Here is a 21,223-nt window from a genome sequence, read left to right on the forward strand (position 1 = left end):
TCTTTGGTGGTGCTAATGGCAGACTCTGGGAGGGCTCACGCTAAGGAGTACTTCCCAGAACTTTTGCTGCCAGTGTCCTTGTCCTCATGGTGAGACACAGCCACCCCCTGCCTCTGCAGGAGACCCTCCAATACTAGCAGGTAGGTCTGGTTCAGTCTCTTACGGGGTCACTGCTCCTTCCCCTGGGTCCCGATGTGCACACTACTTTGTGTGTGCCCTCTAAGAGTGGAGTCTCTGTTTCCCCCAGTCCTGTTGAAGTCCTGCAATCAAATCCGGCTAGCCTTCAAAGTCTGATTCTCTAGGAATTCCCCCTCCTGTCGCCAGACCCCCAGGGTGGGAAGCCTGACCTTGGGAGGAGCTCAGAACCTTCACTCCAGTGGATGGAGTTTTGTGGTATAATTGTTCTCCAGTTTGTGAGTCACCCACCCAGTGGTCTTGGGATTTGATTTTATTGTGATTGCGCCCCTCCTACCATCTCATTGCAGCCTCTCCTTTGTCTTTGGATGTGGGGTTTTTGGTGAGTTCCAGTGTCTTCCTGTTGATGATCGTTCAGCACTTTGTTGTGATTCCGGTGCTCTCACAGGAGGGAGTCACCTCATAAACTTTTAAGCACCCTACAGATGTCAGTTAATAACAGTAATAAAGTTATTTGAGAAACGCTGCTGTTCATCAAACATTTGGAACTTTTGGGGGGATATAAATGTGATAGTGTATTTGATAAGTAATTTAAATGAGACTGACATTCATTACCATTTTAAAACCTTAAATAGAAGTGATTCACATTGTAAACTCTGGGCAACGTTTTCTTCATAGGCTGTTTCACATTGGGTGACTCTAACCTCCCATGTTTTCGTAAGCAGTTTTCATTTTCTTGATATTCAGTGTTTCTACGTGTGATGATTACTGATGACTTTTTGCCCATCCTATGGACATAAATGAAAGAATCGCTTTGCTTATAATAAATAGCAAAAGCTTTCTTTCAAATAATTGCTTGTTTCTGTTTCTGCAGAAACCAATGTAATAAAATCAAAGTAGGAGAAGGTACTTCACTATATGAAATTTTAAAAAATACATAGATTTGGGTTTTCTTTTTTTCTCACAGATTTACACTACTTGGTGAAATGGACATTGACGGTATCCCCTACGAGGAGCTTTCCCCACCTGATGAAGAGCCTGCCGAGAAGAAAAAGGAGAAGGAGCTCAGGAAGAGACAAGAACTACTTAAATTAGTGAACTTTTCAAAGTAAATGATTTATTACTGTTCATTTGGTAATTTCTTAAAATACCTAGTAATCAAGTGTGTTCTTTACTAGTGACAATTGCTGTACATTATTTTGGCAAGTTAAATCAAATGCATTTAGTATTGTTTTACCCTTTTGCTTTTGTGTACTGTTCCCTGAATTTGAGGCTTAATAGAATATTGATCATTTTATTCTATTTTAGATCTTAGAGAAATGTGCTTGTAGGTAAATATAAGTGGCCTAATACAGTTGTTCAAAACAGGTTAACACTGGAACAAAAGGAACTTTGCCGTTGTAGACTGAAATTATTAACCTACTTAGACCGACTCGCAACATATGAGGTAAGGGGTAGTTTTTTGTTTGTTTGTTTGTTTTATTTTTGCGGTACACAGGCCCCTCACTGTTGCGGCCTCTCCTGCTGCAGAGCACAGGCTCCGGATGGGCAGGCTCAGCGGCCATGACTCACGGGCCCAGCCTCTCCGCGGCATGTGGGATCTTCCTGGACCGGGGCACGAACCCGCGTCCCCTGCATCGGCAGGCGGACTCTCAACCACTGTGCCACCAGGGAAGCCCAGGAGTAGTTTTAATCAAACCAATTATGTTCATTTGATCTGTCATTATAAATGCTAAGGCTGCCTTCATATCTGATATTCTTGGTCTTTAGAACTATTTATGTGGGAAAAGTTCATTTTGTATAGAAGCAGTTTCTCTTATACATCAGTTTTGGTAAAATTTAGAGATTCATGAAAGGCCAGAAGTTGCTTTGTTAGTCTAGGGAGTAGAAATGCGTAAGCCATCTCTGAGAATCTATGTTTCTTAGGTTTATGATCCTTTTCATTTACTTTTATTTTACATTTAAACTTTAGGTTATGGCATATAGCTGCCTATAGTACCAAATTCAGTATACACTGGGTTTTAATAATCCTAATATGACTATTTCTGACTTGTTTAATTTTAATGATTTATTAGTGGTTTGAATTTAGTTGGTTAAACTTTGATCCTAATTATGGCCAGAGTTAGTCACTTGAACTTAAAGCGTACTTCAAAATTGTTTCTTCGGGACCACAACCACAAATATCCCATGTTGGGCATTTCAGTAGCACTCTGTACCATGAGATTTAGGTATTGTTAAAGGCGCGAGAAGCATTTCATAAAATAGACATAGTTTAGATTGCTTTTTCACATGATCCTCATAGCTTACGTTACCCAGGATTTAGTATAAATTTCCCACCTTTGAAATTTGACTTCATTTGCAGTTTACTTCCTCCATCTCTCTCAGCCTCCCTTCTGTGGTCACACCGTGGCTTTTGGTATTGGTGCATAGTAGGGACTCAGTAAACATCACTTCCTGTGTGTTTCCCTTTACCTGTTCTTATTGCTTGTTCGTCTTCCCTACTAGATTTTGAGCTACTTGGAGAGCAGGGAAGCTGTATTATTGTTCACTGTATCACCACTGCCTATCACAGTGCCCCTTGCACATTACTGACACCTAATAAATATCTGATTAAAGAATGAATGGTTCATCTGATAACGTGATGCCCGTCCCCATAGTAATGGAGGTACTTAGTACTTGTGATGCCTGCAGGCAAATAAAAGCATTTGATTCTCCAGCTGTTAATACAATAGAATGTTTTCAAACAAAATACTAGTGACGAAAGAGGACTATTTCTCTGGTTATTAGTAAACATGGTAATTAGTATATCACTTCATACAAACAAGTTACAAAACATTCCTAATAGTTTTATCTGTAGTACAACTAGTTTGACTGTTGGATGGTCATATTATTTTAAAGCATATCCTTTTATTATGTCCGAGTTCTGTGATATTGATGTAATATATAAAAGCATATTGTGAATTACTGATGTTGGTACAGATATAGTTTATTATTTTTTATACTTAGCTTTAGTTTCACTGATGAGATCTTACAAAGAAAAAGTTCCATAAAATATTCAGAGCTTCACATTCCAGTTAATTTTATTTTATTATTTTTTAGTTATTGAATTGCTATTTCCTATTTGACAGTAGTAAGTGCATTTATTATTACATGGTAATAGTGAAATTTAAAGTATTTGTTGAGCCCACAAAAATGGAATTAAGTTAAGCTTTTGAAAAGTACGTGAAGTTGATGAACTTGGCCGTTAAAACTTAGAAACGATGTTAAGATACAATGACTAACCAGCTAGATAGTGGTAGAGATAGGCATTGCATTTTAATCATAGGGCATGGCTTATTTTATTAATTCTGTGATAAATTAGATAAAAATGGATTTATTTAAATTTTACACGAGTTCCTACTGTATGCCAGATATTATGCCTGTGATGGTGGTAGAGAGATGAACAAGGAATAGTCCTTGTGGAGTCCTCGTTATATGGGCAATAAATGATGATAATGAAGATACGAAGAGTTGATGAGGGGGCATAATGGAGCAAAACATTAAATTTTTCCTGGGGATGTCCAAGAAGACTATGTAGGAAGTGATATTTCAACTAGTCCTTAAAAAAAGGGAGGCTGACTTAGGGGGCTATAGGACTACTGCGTGGGGGGGCGGGATGCAAGCATAGAAGCTCCATAAGGATAAGGGTCTTGTCTTGTTTGCTGCAGTATCACCAGAGCTCTGAACGGGACCTGGCTTGTTGAGCTCAGGAAATATTTGAAGAAATCAGTAGTTAAGAGAATACCTTAAAAAATACCAACATATTTGTTGAGGACTTACTGTTTGCCAGCCAGTGTCTTAGGTACTTAATTCAGATTATTTCTTGACAGCCCTTTGAGGCAGGTATTGCTATCCTCTCAGTTTACGGATGTGAGGCTTAGAGAAGGTAAGTATTTTGTCTAAATAAATAGGAAGCAAGAACCTCCTCTGAACATCCTCTTTCTTCCCTCTTTTCTATCTCAGTAAGTTAATGCAGTTAACAAATATTTATTGGCTATTTATTATGTGAAAGCCAGCATGCTAGGTATCTGGGGTTCAGCATAAACACAAGAGAAATGAGCCTGAAGTCATCCGCTGTGGTGGGGAGATGTACACTTGCCATTGCCATGGCTAACTCCTGTTTATTCTTTATGTTTCAGCTTTGGCGTCCCTTCTGGGAGGCCTTCCCTGTCCTCCCAGGACTAGTTTTAGCACCCTTCCTATGTGTTTCCCTTTACCTGTTCTTATTGCTTGTTCGTCTTCCCTACTAGATTTTGAGCTACTTGGAGAGCAGGGAAGCTGTATTATTGTTCATTGTATCACCACTGCCTATCACAGTGCCCCTTGCACATTATTGACACCTAATAAATATCTGATTAAAGAATGAATGGTTCAATCTGCAATTTACATAGATCATTCCAGCAGCAGTAAAGTTAATCTAAAGTTCTCACACAGATATGACAGGTGCCCATAGTACATAGCCATGTATAACTGTTACTTACTCGTTTTTACTGGGTGGTGGATTTTGCTTGTCCTACTGTAATTTTACTGCCTATTTCATTTACTTCTGGATTTTTTTTTTCAATTAACAGCATTTATAAATACAGCCATTTTCCAAATAAAGACAAGAATACAGATGTAGTACTTTAGTTAACAGTTGAGAGTTTAATTAATTCAGGCCTTATTTATTTAGGTAGGCAGAGCTGTAATGGTTTTTAATATTTTCTTGTCACCCATATTTAAAAGCCTTTCCATTAAATCACTGTTTCCCCTCAGGAAATCCTCAGAGTGCCTCATGCATCTGAACAGAGATATGATGCTGAATTCTTTAAGAAGTTCAGAAATCAGAATATTGTTCTCTCAGCAAGAACTTATGCTCGGGTAATTTCTTTTTTGTAAATAAAACAATTATGGTTATTAACACTTTCTAAGTCTTTGAGCCATGCAGTTAATGTTATTGCATGCCTATATCATTACATTTCCTTTCTGTGTTGTACTATATTAATAAATGTAGAGAAAATAGAATCATGTTAAATTTTTTTAATTCATTATTCTGAGTTCTAAAAATAATTTTTAGAGCATTAGGTTGAGAAAAGTGATACAGACCTGGAAAAATCAGGAATCTTTCAAAGCACTTCATATCAGAACTGCATAAAAAAGTTAATTTTAAGGTTTTGAATGTTGTCATACAAAATCACTCCTTTATTTCTAAGGTTCACGTTAGAAACTTGCCCTTGCCTTCTGTACAGGAAAGTAATGTACAAGCCCTAGAAATTCTGTTCACTTACCATGGATCTGACCTGCTTCCTCATCGCCTCGTGATTCTCTCCAATTTCCCAGAGACCACTTCTCCACATGAATATTCCGTTTTGCTCCCTGAAGCTTGGTATGTACTATGTTCACTGAATTTTACCTTTTTGCTAAGTGACAATTTTTGTTTCATGCTAAACATCTTAAATTAAAAAAATTTAAAATGTAAACAATTTAAACTTTTTTTTCTGATTATAAAATTATTTCTAACTTATTTTTACGTGATCCTGAGGCCAAACCAAAATATGTCTAGCATAATAGGATTACTGTAACGTACGGAATGTGAACTTTACTTTTTTTTTTGAAAGTCTTCTGCTACTTAAAAAAAAAAAAAGTCTCCTAGCTTTATGGCTATGTACTCAATATATACTGTTTTATGGTTAAGAACAGTTTTTAGGATAACAGTGTCTGTTTGAATTAGTTGTATCTTGTAGAAATTGAAGTGTAGTTCTGACAATATTAGGTTGTAGGTCCAGGGAACCCAGGAATGTCTTGGGGATCCTGCTTTTCTCAACAACCTTTTCTCCCTATGAAATTCCAGAGGCACAAAGACAGATGGGAAATCAAAGTACCTCTTTCCCATTATACTAATGCTCCTTATCTCAATTGAAGGCTTTTTGATAATTGGGTTGTGACATAGACTCTTAAGACCAGTGGGACCATTAAGACCCAGTTGTACTATCTGGTGGGCTTCCAAAGGCCATAACATCACTTCCTGAGAATGAAGAAAAGAGAATATACAGTTGACCCTTGAACAACACAGGTTCAAACTGTGCAGTTCCACTCACACATGGACTTTTTTCAGTAGTAAATACTACAAAACGACATGATCCTCAGTTGGCCGAATCTGAGGATGTGGAGCTATGTGTACAGAGGATCCACGTGCGTGGAGGGCTGACTATAAGTTATATAGGGGTTTTTGACTGCATGGAGGGTTGACACCCTTATCCTCCCTGTTGTTCCAGATTCAGCTGTGTTTGCCTCAGTGTGTAGCCTGGAGATGGGCAGGTCATCAGCCCCAGGCCTGAATGCCACCTGGGAGTAGCATACCTTGCTTCTGTCTGACCACATAGAGGCAGAAGGGAAGAATATGTCCATTTGTGAGACCTTTTATATCTGGTAAACTAGCCCACTAGTAAATGTGGCTCAGTCATTAATTGCATCCTTTCTGAATTTGTTTGCCCAGTCTTAAAAAGAGTTGAGAGTCCCTGTCTTGCTTACTCATGTTGCATACTTTTAGTAATAGGTGAATTGATCTGTATGAAATCTGCTTGTAAACTATAAAATACACTGTAAGGGATTATGACGGCTCTGACTGAAATCATTGTTACAGACTCTAGCTACTGGCAACTTACAGTGATATGGGAAGGGAACTGGATCATGTGGCTTCCTCATTCCTCCTCTGCACCTCCCCTGCTAGTTGTAGGCTTAGGTGTTGACGATAATGACCAGCATTTATACAGTAATTACTATGCATTTGGCACATACTTACATCCGGTCTCCCAACACTTTTGGTATTATCTCTGTTATTATAGAAAGCTGAGATTTACAGAGGCTTAATAGCGTATTAAACTTTATGTAAGTGCAGCCAGGATTTGAATCTATTTTTATTTAGAGTTGTAAGTCAGTAAGCTCTAAAAATAGAAGTTATAAACTCCCTATTTTGCATTACTGTTAGTACTAAAATGTAATTCTTTGTTATGATAAAAGTGAGCAAAAAGAAAAAGCTTGGGATATACCTTTCAAGCAGTTTCTTTTAGATCTGAATACTGATAAGTAAATGCAGTCTATAAATATGTATTTATAAATATTTAACAATTAATTCATTTATTTTCTGCCTATTCACAAAATAGATCTAATCTGAATGGAAATGACCTTTTCTACTGTACATTGTTAGTATAGAGAAAAGGGCCACTGTCTTAACGCTTTTTCTAAAGGTAGTTTCTCCTTAGATTTGAACTCATTTATTTGCATTGTCTTCTGATGATTGCTTAGATAAACGTTTGATTTTAACCTGAAATTTCAGAATTGGTTTTTAGAATAGTTTTACAATGCCCAGTGCTATATGTTATCTTTGAAAGCCCTATCTATGGTTCCTTTATGGTGGCTGTCATAACCGATTTAAATGGCAGTAAATACTTTGGGTATATCATTGCAGCAGAGGGTAGTTAGATGTTATTTCTAATCTTTCTTGTGGGATGTGTTGCTTAGACAAACTTGGAAAAGACTGATTTCTTGTGAGTCCTTAGGTTATAATCATTTTAAATATATTGAGAAAATATAGATTTATTTTTTTGTTAATATTTGTTTCTCAAGAAAGTCTTTCACATTGATTATATTTTTGCTATAGTTAGAAAGACTGAGAAAGAACAATAGATTTTAATAGTAATGTCTTTTATGTGACTGCAAAGCGAAACCACAGTTATGTTTCAGGCATAGCCTCTTCTATGAGGCCTTCAGTAATTATTCCTTTCCCTATATTCTCATAATTCTTTGTTCATTCTTGCAGTATAGCACTTTTTATTTTGTATTATAGTCAGTCATTTTTATTACTGCCTTTCTCCCCCTTGTTCTCTTCTTTAATAAACACCCAGCCTTAAACTCACTAACTTCAAGATGGACGCCATCTCTTGCTGCGTTTTGGATCCTCAGGGCCCAGGTGTTTGTGTAGTGGTTCTCTAAACTTGTTTGCTAACTGGATAAATTAGGTCCATTTTATGCCCATTTACAAAAGAGATGAAAAGATGTCCTGCAGGGATTGCAACAGAATATGCTTTCACTTATTAACAAGGGAGGTATCCAGGTAATGTTTCTTCAAGGCTCCCACCGCCTTAAAGATTCAATTGCTATTTTAGCCCATAGGTGAAGCCTGTACTCTTCTACCCTATTCAAAGTTTTACTCTAATGGACGTGGAGATCCATAAGATACAATCGTAGGACTTATTTCCCTTTTTTAGGAAATATATTTTTTGAGTACTTGCTATTCATTTTCAAATCACTTGGAAACTTTGGGTCAGATGGACACAAAGTGTCTGATTGTTGGAATGTAAACACCCCTCACTGTTTGACTGAGCCCCTTCTGCATGCCTGACGCTATGGTAGGGGTCTTGAAATGAGTGAACACAGTTCCTCTTCAGCAGGAGTCATCAGGTATGGTTTACACAGGAACAGAAGCTCCTGCTTGCAGCATCATGCTTTCAAACTGAGGAAGAGATGAGTTGAAATGACTCTAAATCTGCAGCCTTTTTTGCTTTCTCTCTCCTTCTCCTCAGTTACAATGTTTGCCAGCTCCTGAAATGGTCTTGCCACTTCCTTGTTTACTGCCTCGGACAGCTGTAGAACTTTCTGTGTGCATGCCTTGTTTTTCTGTGAGTGTATACATTGCTCAGTGGTAGAGCCTATATTTCATCCTGCTTTATCTTCTCTTCAGCCCGCCAACTTGTATTTTTCAAGTAATAATGACTTTTTAATGATCTGTTGAATTGATTAGAAACAAGTCACTAAGCTCTAAATGGACGGCTCCCAAACGCAGAATGACCGCGTAGCTCCCCACTGCCTTCAGATTGCTGTTGGGACACTCGGTACAGGGCCCTGCTGTCTCCACTCTGCCACACTGGCAGTCCCATGAACATACCAGGCCTTCCCTCCCCGCCCCCCTTAGGGCTTTTCAAGGTTAGTGTGCTCCCGCTGGGTGTGCCCTCCTGGATCTTCACATGACTTGGTCTCTGCTCAAAGGCTCCCTCTTCAGAAAGGCCTTCCTCAACCACTCTTCCCCATTGCTTCCACTCCCTCCTCTCTCTGCCCTTATCTGAGTTTTCTTTTCTTCTAGCACTTATACCTAACATATTATATGGTTATTTATTTGTCTCCTCCAGTTTATCTATCTTCCTTGGCCATTCTATTTAGAATTTTACCCTCACTTTATTTTTATTTTTTTTGAATTATCCATTATAAATATAAAATTATCCATTTTATACACATCAGTGTCTACATGTCAATCCCAATCTCCCAATTCATCCTCCCCCCGCCCCCCCCGCCCCGCTTTCCCACCTTGGCGTCCATACATTTGTTCTCTACGTCTGTGTCGCTATTTCTGCCCTGCAAACCAGTTCATCTGTACCATTTTTCTAGGTTCCACATATATGTGTTAATATACGATATTTGTTTTTTTCTTTCTGACTTACATTCACTCTGTATGACAGTCTCTAGGTCCATCCACGTCTCTACAAATAACCCAATTTCGTTCCTTTTTATGGCTGAGTAATATTCCATTGTATATATGTACCATTTCTTCTTTATCCATTTGTCTGTCGATGGGCATTTAGGTTGCTTCCATGACCTGGCTGTTGTAAATAGTGCTGCAGTGAACATTGGGGTGCATGTGTCTTTTTGAATTATGGTTTTCTCAGGGTATATGCCCAGTAGTGGGATTGCAGGGTCATATGGTAGTTCTATTTTTAATTTTTAAAGGAACCTCCATACTGTTCTCCATAGTGGCTGTATCAATTTACATTCCCACCAACAGTGCAAGAGGGTTCCCTTTTCTCCACACCCTCTCCAGCATTTGTTGTTTGTAGATTTCCTGATGATGCCCATTCTAACTGGTGTGAGGTGATACCTCACTGCAGTTTTGCTTTGCATTTCTCTAATAATTAGTGATGTTGAGCAGCTTTTCATGTGCTTCTTGGCCATCTGTATGTCTTCTTTGGAGAAATGTCTATTTAGGTCTTCTGCCCATTTTTGGATTGGGTTGTTTGTTTTTTAATATTGAGCTGCATGAGCTGTTTATATATTTTGGAGATTCTTTGTCCATTGATTCGTTTGCATATATTTCCTCCCATTTTGAGGGTTGTCTTTTCATCTTGTTTGTACTTTCCTTTGCTTTGCAAAAGCTTTTAAGTTTCATTAGATCCCATTTGTTTATTTTTATTTCTATTACTCTAGGAGGTGGAACAGAAAAGATCTTGCTGTGATTTATGTCATGGAGTGTTCTTCCTATGTTCTCTCCTTTAAGAGTTTTATAGTGTCCGGTCTTACATTTAGGTCTCTAATCCATTTTGAGTTTATTTTTGTGTATGGTGTTAGGGAGTGTTCTAATTTCATTCTTTTACATATAGCTGTCCAGTTTTCCCAGCACCACTTATTGAAGAGACTGTCTTTTCTCTCTTACCCTCACTTTAAATCCTCCTTTCCTGTTTTATTTTCTTCCTAGCTTAGGTCAGCCAAATAGTTGACCTTTCACCTACTCTGTTTTGAGATTCCAGTGGCAGAATGTTACCTTGGCTTTTTTTTTTTAACATCTTTATTGCAGTATAATTGCTTTACGATGGTGTGTTAGTTTCTGCTTTATAACAAAGTGAATCAGCTATACATATACATATATCCCCATATCTCCTCCCTCTTGCGTATCCCTTCCACCCTCCCTATCCCACCCCTATAGGTGGTCACAAAGCACTGAGCTGACCTCCCCGTACTATGCGGCTGCTTCCCATTAGCTATCTATTCTACGTTTGATAGTGTATATATGTCCATGACATTCTCTCACTTTGTCCCAGCTTACCCTTCCCCCTCCCCGTGTTCTCAAGTCCATTCTCTACGCCTGCGTCTTTATTCCTGTCCTGCCACTAGGTTCTTCAGAACCATTCTTTTTTTTAGATTCCATATATATGTGTGCCTTGGCTTTTAATCGAAGTTTGATTAACTATTTTAATTGAACCAAATTTTATGATTATGATTGCTGGGGAACTTTGGTTTGTGTTATTTTAGTGTTTTATATTGTCATTCTTAAATAATCGTATTTGACATTGATGAAATGTGACCAAGTTGTATAAAACTTTGAAATTATATTATCTGTCATAGGTGATACATCTTTTTGTTAGCTACCTATCCTTAGTTTGCCATTGCTGTAAAACATTTACATTTTATATTCTATTTGACTCTTTTAGTTTTAAAGTACAAAGGTGACATTTCTTACCATCTTTGTTAACTTTGACAACTTGTGGTAATAGAGGGTTTTTTTGGTGAAAGGAAGAGAAATATGTTTTTTGACTTTTAGTATTTTTGATGCTTATAGCACGTTTTAGAAAGTTTATTTAGAGTTTTCATTTATGTCTTTTGTTTTATTGGAAAGCCTTTCCAGAGTGATGAAAGCAGGCTAGTTTAAAAGGTTGTATTCAGAACAGTTGTCTGTTGAAATAATATAGCAGAGGGATAAAAACATTGACTAGCTAGAGCCAAGTTGCCTAGATTTGTGATCTTGGACACGTTTTCTAACTGCACCTCAGTCTTCTCACCTGTAAAATGGGGATGATTATAGCACTTACTTCATAGCATTGAGAGAATGACCGAGTTAATGTATATAAAACACTGCGAATGGTGCTTGACACCAAGTCACTGCTACTTAAGCATTAGGAGTTATTATTAATGCAGAATCCCATGCTAAGGCCTTGGCCTTATATATGTTATATAATTATTATTTTAAACTTATTGGAATATTTTTATAGTTATGGAAAAGTTGCAAAGATAATACAGAAAGCTCCTGTACACCCCTCGCCTAGCTTCCTCTTCCTTCTTACATAATCTTAGCACATTTGTCAAAACTAAGAAATTACTGCTGGAATAGTCCTGCATATAACGTGACATATGCATTCCTAAAAGTCACTGCACTATGCAAAATACTGCAGTGAGAACCACAGGGCTTATGGGGAGAATAGGGTTAGTGGAGCAAAGTTAGGAAAGTAGTAACAATCGTAGTATAGTTTTACATATATTAAATGATTAAGAAACACGTAAGTACTAAAAGATGGCACGTTACCTTGACAAAGACCTGAAAAAGACTGCTTATGGAAGTGAGTGTTGGGAACAGTTGCAGTTTGTGTGTCATTGGGAAGTGGAGGAGGGGGTGATTAGAATTCCAGTACAAAGTTGTAGCCCCAGATGTGGACTGGTGTGGCTCCTGATACATTCTGGGAACTGAGGCTGCTGCTGGATGTTTGGGGAGTGTGTGTGCATGCACACGTGAGCTGACGTGGCTTGGTTCAGCTGAGCGCAGTTTTCTGTGTTCACCTAATGTTTCCTGTGAATGGAATTGGGCATCAGCAAATGTGAAATTTGTTATGCTGAAGCTGTTCCATAATATATTCATTTATTGGAACAAGTTTGCATTTTGAAAACATTGCAGAACTGACCATATGTTACTATTAACTAAACTACGTATTTATTTGGATTTAAGGAGTGTTTCTCCTAATATCCTTTTTCTGTTGCACTACCTGATCTAGGATACCACATTGCATTTAGACTTCATTTACTTTTAATATATGGAAATAAACTCTGACATTCAGTATCTGTCACTCATGAAGTTCTTTGACACATACATTTATTACTAGACAGTGAAAATTGATCCTAATATCTATATTCCTGGATCGCCTCCAGAATTGGCAAGGAAAGATTGAATTATATTTAGCGTATTTTGGTGTATTGCAATATTTAAAGCATTTTATAGTATAAGTAGCAAACCTCTGTTGATGGAAATAGAGTATCCAGAACACCTCATTCTTTTCATCATCCTTGAAAAACTGTTTCTATAGTAACTTGGCAGTTTGTTTCCTTGTGAATATCTAAGTTTAGATTATTTGATGATTGAAATTTTGACTGTGAAAAGCGTGCTATAATACACAGATGGGCTGTGCTTGTGTGAACTATGAAAATGTGTCTTAGACGTTTCCATTTTCTTTTCTGAGTTGGCGATTATTTGTATTATTTGCTGACTGACTTCTGACCATTCACTACCTTTAGTTCCACAGTAATTTATGTGACATATCATTAAGGCTGAAAATAAGAAGTGGCTGAGTGAAAACTTTTAAGTCACCAGTTGTTTAAATAGAATATGATGTCAACCTAATATTAGGTCTGTTTATAGTCGTTTCATATTCTCATACCTAGTCTCGTATTCAGAAAGTGCTATTATCCTAGAGTGTAAAAAGCACTTACCCCGCCTTCATTTAGAAAAACCTTGCAAAACAGTCTGATAAATTGTGTGACAAGCCAACCAGCAGAAGTTTCCTCCCTGTGACTTGCAGACCCAGGCCCTCTTTGTGCTGTGCATACTTTAACTCGTGTGTTTGTCCCTGGTATTTTATTCCCTTGCTAACCCTAAATCATTTCTGCTTTTCTCAGGCCTTTGTCCCTTTGGTGCCTCTCTACCCCGCTTGGTAATGCAACAGAAAATCCAGGGTCCCCAAGAATTTTCCCATTTTCATTTTTCATTGGGTAAATAAGCTTTGCATCCTTTTCTCCTCATTGATAAGTCTTTGTCACTCCCCCAAAACTAGAAGGCCTTTGGGTGACAAATTTGGAGGATATTTTTGTTTTTAGAGGCTGCTAGTATCCCGTGGCACGTTTTGTTTTGTTTTGTTTTGTTTTTTATGACCAGACTAACATTATCTTACAATCAGGTGCTATGAATATACTGATGAATGCAATGATGGTTAATGACTGTTGGATGAACGAATGGTAGTTATGTGAAGAAATTTGGAAAACACAAGGGGTCGATGTAGCAAAGTAAATAAAATGGACTCAGAAGCATTCTTTCTGAAACAATCTATAAAGGAAACCTGTCTGACTTTTCCTACTGAAAGTAAGGTAATATACTAGTTGTGGTCTACAGTCGTCTTCAGAGTGAATATATATATATCTTTAGTGTATTTCTGGATCATATCTTTGGCGTTGTCTATTTTTGACTCTGTGTTAAGCATAGGGACCATTAGGACCATTTGGCCTTGATATACTTTTTATTTTATTAAAAATTTTTTTAAAATTGTAAAATACATAAAAATTTACCATCTTAACCATTTTTCAGTGTGCAGTTCAGTAGTGTTAAGTACATTCATTGTTGTGCACTCAATTTCCAGAACCCTTTTTATCTTGGGAAACAAACTCTGTACCTATTCAATAACAACTCCCCATTTTTCTTTCACCCCAGCCCCTGACAACCACCATTTTACTTTTCGTTTTATGAATTTCACTCTACAGTATTTGTCTTTTTGTGACTGGCATGATGTCCTCCAGGCATAATATGCTTTTAGTAAAATTAATATCACAAATAAGACTTAGAGTGGCTGGCCACCTGTGGGCCATGTTTCTGTTTATGCTGCAAAAGTATTTCTTAAATAAGGTAAAGGACAAAGATGGGTTCTAGTTCAGGACGGGATGTTACCTCACCATTGTTGCCTGACTCCTTGTGGAGAGCCTTCTCTTTGTCTTTCGATGATGAAGAGGGCATCCAAATGAAGGGAACTTCTAATACCACATCTAATACTTTGTTTTCTAAATCTTGGATTTGAGTAGCCAAATATGGAGACTTTTTCTGTTACTACAACAACATAAAATTTATGTCATAAAAGCAAAACATCAATATGCATTTTATTAGATTTTTCAGTAGGACAGACTTGATCTAGGTCAAATTAATATACCTTTTAACTTAAATCATATAAATCAAATAAAGAATTTACCTTGAAAAAGATCAGATGACATTATTCCCATTCTTCACACCTGAAAGGTAGATAGGAGTTTACTTTTTCCTACACTTCGAGTTTCAAATTAGTGATGTTTTGATATTTTACATTAGTTTGTGATTTTTTCAGAGTTGAAATAATTTGAACTATCTTTTTCATTGACTCTAGGCAGCTTTCGATTCAGAAGGTAAGTTATTGTTTGGTTGATTTTTTTTTTTTTTTTCCTTGAAAGGCAACAGAAAACAGTACCAGGATCAATTACTGTTGGCTTAGTTTCATAGTTTTAAGGATATTCTGGAAGTTTCTCTCCCATAAGAAGCATGTTACTGTAGTGTTTCTTGTGAAGCAGATGTTGGTTTTTGAATTTTAACTTCTTCAGTGAAATTCATAATTAATCATGAGTACATGTGAAACTGATTTTAAAATTGAAGCATTTCTAAATTGCTTTATACTATTTCATTTTCATTGAAAGAACAGTCTAAAGAAGGTGAATGAATCTATAAAATTTTGTGTTATTTCAATAAAAATTTAGGGACTATTATATTATATATATAATATATTATATTATATTAAATAGGTAGATAGGTATACGAGTCAGATGTGGTCCCTGTCCACAGATAAATTAGAATCTAGTAGGGAAGATCAGACAGGTTAATTATAGATATAACTACCATAAAGTTAAAATATGTGTCATAGGAGGAGTATAAATGGCTTTAGAGATGGGAGAGATTACTTTCTGTTACAAAGGAGGTAAGCCAGGAAAGCCTTCTTGGCAGAGGTGAAGTTTGATCTAGGCCTTGAAGGTTGAGTGTGTTTTTGATGCTGGGAAGTTTGAATAGGAAAGAGTCATCTGAATAAATATTTAACCTGAAGTTGTTTCACCTACTTAGTCCTCACATATATGATATCATTTAGTCACAGAGTACAAAAGATGTTCCCAATTAACTTGTTAATTGAAAATGAATTAGTGCAGAGGTTTTCCAGTAAACAATTATGAATCTTTTTTTACTCATGTTTTTATGTAGCCCAGTCCTGATCATAAAGGTCTCTTTTTTCTTCCTTGAAACGTTTAAAAAGCAGTTTTTATTGGGCATTCTATTTGCACCATATGTTTTTTTGTTGTTGTTGTAATGAAATATCACCTAAACTATAGCCTGGATGATGAAATAATTATGGAAAGATTGGGGCATTGCATTCACTTTTTTGATTCGCAAGGGAAACATAAAAGTGTTTCTTTACCCTTCAAAATTGAAAAATTGATTAGTTACCTAACCAAAATTCAATTCCCGTATGTGCAGTTTATTTCTGAACTGCTATGAGCAAAGAACAATAAATTGGCTTATATTCTAGGCTTGAAATAAGTATGTGGCCTTCTGCGGTGACTGTCATTAGAGAGAGGCGTGCAGGCAGCATGCTACAAAATGGGGTAAGTTGGCAGTTTCTGAATCCAAGAATAACCTGGTGGTTGGATAGGAAAGGAAAGGCCTAAGAGCCTCCCTTGTCTGGGAGCAGGGTCTGGGGCTGGCAGTGGGAGAATTGCTTTGCATGTCTGCCGGCACTGTGGGCATCTTAGATTTTGACTTGATTAGTTCTTGTCTTTCTATTTATTTAAAGCAGCAAAATAGATTTAGGGCAATTTTATTGATTATGAAAGTGGAAACAAATATTTTTTTAGAGTAATTTTTATGGACCTTGGAAAGTATGTTGGTATTTGTTATGTATTTGGTCCTCAGAAGTATTATACTAAAGAAATGAAGGTGTAATGATTTACTAATTCATTTGCTCTGTATTCGACAAACATTTCATGATTATGAAACTTTAAAAAAAATTTACAAATGAATTTTATGATTCATATACAATTCTCATAGCATGTCTATGATATAAGCAGAAAAGGGATTAGGGCTTCCCTGGTGGCGCAGTGGTTCAGAGTCCGCCTGCTGATGCAGGGGACACGGGTTCGTGCCCCGGTCTGGGAAGATCCCATATGCCGCGGAGCGGCTGGGCCCGTGAGCCATGGCCGCTGAGCCTGCACGTCTGGAGCCTGTGCTCCGCAAAGGGAGAAGGCCACAACAGTGAGAGGCCCGCGTACCGGGAAAAAAAAAAAAAAAAGGTCGCTTCAGAAAAGGGATTATTACCCTGCTTTCAGGGAAAAAATTTTAGAGGTATTAGGGAAGAAATATGTCCTGAAATTATTAAAAAAAATTTTTTTAAATGCATCATTATTTTAGTGTATATATAGCTTTTGTCAAATGTTTCTTTTTTGTTGTTTGTTTTTGGCTTTTTGCGGTACGCAGGCCTCTCACTGTTGTGGCCTCTCCCGTTGGGGAGCACAGGCTCCGGAAGCGCAGGCTCAGCGGCCATGGCTCACGGGCCCAGCCGCTCCGAGGCATGTGGGATCTTCCCGGACTGGGGCACGAACCCGTGTCCCCTGCATCAGCAGGCGGACTCTCAACCACTGCGCCGCCAGGGAAGCCCCATCAGTGTGTTTTTCATCTTAGCTGCTGAATTTTTTATTCCTAGGAGTTACATTTGGGTCTTCTTTACTTTCTATGTCTTTCCTTATCATGTTATTGGTGTTTCTTGGAAATTGATTATTCTCCTGGTTATGGGCCATAATTTCTTACTTTTTTGCATACCTTGTATTTTTTATTGGATGCCAGACATTTAGGTTTATTCATCTCATTAGTAAAGTTTGTATCTCAGTTGTTATGGAACATGCTTTGTCCTTTCCCCAATTCTGTTGGTTTATTCAATTACACCTCTGAGTTTCACCAGCTACCTTACTGTGTATACTAGAAGGTTAGCTTAGATCAGCTATACAGTTGATCTAAATAGGTTTCTGAATTTTTAATGGGGTAAATTAATCTGTATGTGTTTCTCTAATCTGAAAATTATAGAACATGATCTAGCAATGCAGATATAGAGGTATTTATTTGTTATTGTTTTCCTTGTGGATAATTTGGACTTTGTTTTTCTTCCAGGGTCAATTCCCAGATCACTTTCTGTACTTCCTGTCTCTGATTTTGTGAATGAGTGTTTATTACATAGTTAAGAATCTGTATTAAAAAATGAGACTCATTTCCTTCAAATTCTCCAGTGTTTTGCTTTCATTCTCTTCCTACTGTGTCTAGTTTAACTTTGAAGCTCATCAGCAGTAGAGATGTGTTAGAATAACTAGCACTGCAGGCACATACACCATTGTCTTCCCAATCACAACCTGTGGAATTGACACCAGAGCCTCCCCCTCTTTATTTCTGGGGTTTTCATTTCTTCAGTCGTGGTTATTGTCAGTCTGCAGTGTAATTTGGCCTAGACTTAGAAGACGCATGATGAAAAGGCTGTAAATAGACTTGTATCTCAGAGCAAACAGTCTTTTATGCCTCTTTGTTTATTGAAAGCTTAGGACATTCCACATCTCTTTGTGCTTATCTATGCTCCTACATGCAGGCCAAGAGTCAACTGTGGTCTGCAGTATTGCAATGTTGCTAATGTCATGGCTGCGCGATAGGGAGTCCTACAGTTCATTTTAGAAACTTTAAATCAGAAACTTTTGAATAAACCTCAGGTGCATTATCAGAACCTTCACTTACAGGGAAAGCATATTGATCTTGAGATGTAAATACCCCTGTGGTTTTCGGGGAGTTTTCGTTTTTTCATTTATTCAGATTTATCCATCTGTCTTTCAGTCTGTCCGTCATCCATTCATCCATTAAATATTTAGTGAGGTTTAAATGCATGCCAGGTATTGAACGAAGGATATAAAAATGACTCAAGCTTTGAAGGAGCTTACAGTTTAGTAAAGGAGCAAGACGCAGATAACTGTAATTCAGTGCACTGACAGCAGTAACAGAAATACATGCAGGGTTTAGTAATCTGGAAGAAAGTCTGGTAAGCTGCTTGATCTGGGAACAGCAGAGAAGGTTTCAGTTTTTTTCCTTTAATGAACACTACATTGATTGACACAGTTAAAGATAAAATTGTAACTATGCCTGCCGTGAATCATACTACTTTTCTACCCATTTAGATTAGGTTACTGTGCTTTCTTTCTTTTTTCTTTTCATGTATCTTATATCCACATATTTTTCTTCTTACTGCCGTTATACAACTTGGTTTCTGAAGTACACATTTTTCTCTTTGAAGAGTTTTTCAGAAGTTAGAGTCACAGTGCTTCCTTTCTTAAAGAAGTTATCTAATTAATTACTTGATTTAATCATTTTGTTGAGATCCTTCTTTAAGTTAGGTGCTGAGGGTGTAAAGTGCTCATTCTCTGGAAGACATGTATACAGATAATTACAGTAGCAGTGAGATAAGTGCTGAAAGAGTTGGCTACACAGTCTTAGGTATGTAGTCTTCCTCCTAAATTGACTTTTATATTTTTCATTTATTGTTCATTTATATCTCGACTAAATCTTATATTTCGAGTTCTTAAGAGTTTTCTTGTTATTTGTTTTTGAGAGCTCTGCTTTTAGAATTAAAAGAATATCAGTGGATCTGTTTCTGTTGATCATTGAATCATTTATTCATTCAGTAAGTCAATGATGATTTTTGAGCTCATAGAGTTTACTTACCTGCAAATTTATAATCATAATATTTAACTTATGGGGTGTTTGAGGATTAAATGAAATAATGCATTTATATAAATTTAGTTAAAATGATGATATATTATTGCTATGCATGTAACACCGCTAGGAGTTGTGGTGGATGCAAAGGAATATTTACAAGAAAGGAAAAAATTTACTTTTAGTGGGGATACAAAATATGTACTAGGAAATTAAAGAGCTTCATGAAAACATGAGACAAATGTACCACCTTATGTATATTTTCTTAAGGTTAAGTAAGAGTAAATGCCAGATGAATTGTGCAGTTATTAGTAGTGAGAATTTAGAACAGGAAGAAAGCAGTGCCTGGAATGGTCATAGAATCTTCTGAGAAAAGTGGGAATTTGAGCTGGGAGAGGTGGGGTTCAGATAAGTAGGACATCATAGTGTCTGAGAGCACAGGCTCTGGAAACAGACTGCCTGGCTTCAAATCCCAGCTGCAGCATTTTAGTTGTGAGACTTCGGACGAGTTACTAAGTAAACGTTTCTGTGTCTTTGTCTCCTCTACGGTAAAATGGGAAAGGATATTGTCTGTCTCTCAGGATTGCTGAATTTGTGTGTGTGTGTGTGTGTGTGTGTGTGTGTGTGTGTGTAATAGCTTAGAACTTTATAGTTGTTCTCACACATTATAAGCATTTTATAAGTGTCAGCTATAGACTGGACAACGTTGGATAGCTTTATAGATGGTGTGTGAAATGTCCATTTAGTACAGGTCTGTAAGTAGGAATATGCAGGGATTTTTGAAGGGTGACCATGAGGAAATCAATCTTGCTGTGGCTTGGGATCTGCATGGGCATTATTTATGCTGCTTTATTTGGTGATATGAATAAAAAGGAGAAAAAAAACCTCTTCTTTTCCTCTCTAATCCTTCTGTTCAAACTCTTAGCAGTACAACCTTATATATGGTCAGGGTTTATAATGTACATTGATACAATTCATGAACATTTTGGTATATTTCATTAGTTTTACAGCTGATAAATTCAGTTGTCATATACTTTTATCTTTGTTGTGGGTCTTGTTGTCTTGAAGTAACATGAAATAAGGGCCTTACCGTTATTCTCTCTGCTGGTTCTGGGTCAGTCTAAGTAACACAGAGCACAGAGTGAAATGGATTGGATTTCTCTCCTATTATCGATACATCCCTTTTGATAATTGTGGACATGTAGTTTTGGGCCTACCCGGTGTGAAGATATTCTTCATCGATTCTTATTTGACTCTTATACCTCAGATCTTTCAGTATCATCACATTTAATATGTATTCTCCCTCACTGAATGAAGTACTGGGAACCTCGAATATAAAGTTTGGTTGATTACTATAAATGAAAATTGTAATTCACCACTTTTAAGTTGAGCCCATTGTTTTTTTAAATTGATTTACCATGTTGTGTTAGTTTCAGGTGTATAGTAAAGTGATCCATACATATATATATTCTTTTTCAGATTCTTTTTCCTTGTAGGTTATTACAAAATATTGAGTATAGTTCCCTGTGCTATACAGTAGGTCCTTGTTGGTTATCTGTTTTATATGTAGTAGTGTGTATATGTTAATTCCAAACTCCTAATTTATCCTTCCCCCACCTTTCCCCTTTAGTAACCATAAGTTTGTTTTCTCTGTCTGTGGGGCTATTTCTGTTTTGTAAATAAGTTCGT

General features: G+C 37.1%; 1 protein-coding gene across 5 annotated transcripts in view; it reads left to right on the forward strand.

Moving 5' to 3' along the window:
- The window catches only part of NBAS (neuroblastoma amplified sequence), a 339,068-nt gene that overhangs the window by 89,577 nt on the left and 228,268 nt on the right, over positions 1-21,223 (forward strand). For all 5 annotated transcript variants that reach the window (XM_029231716.1, XM_029231717.1, XM_029231719.1 and 2 more), the window contains 4 exons: positions 1,103-1,243; positions 1,504-1,582; positions 4,930-5,034; positions 5,403-5,539. In XM_029231716.1, the coding sequence (XP_029087549.1) occupies positions 1,103-1,243; positions 1,504-1,582; positions 4,930-5,034; positions 5,403-5,539 (462 nt within the window). The remainder of the gene's footprint in view (positions 1-1,102; positions 1,244-1,503; positions 1,583-4,929; positions 5,035-5,402; positions 5,540-21,223) is intronic.

The sequence above is a fragment of the Monodon monoceros genome, unplaced genomic scaffold (genome assembly GCF_005190385.1).
Source record: "Monodon monoceros isolate NGI ecotype Baffin Bay Population unplaced genomic scaffold, NGI_Narwhal_1 Super_Scaffold_19, whole genome shotgun sequence".
NCBI classification, from domain to species: Eukaryota; Metazoa; Chordata; class Mammalia; order Artiodactyla; family Monodontidae; genus Monodon; species Monodon monoceros.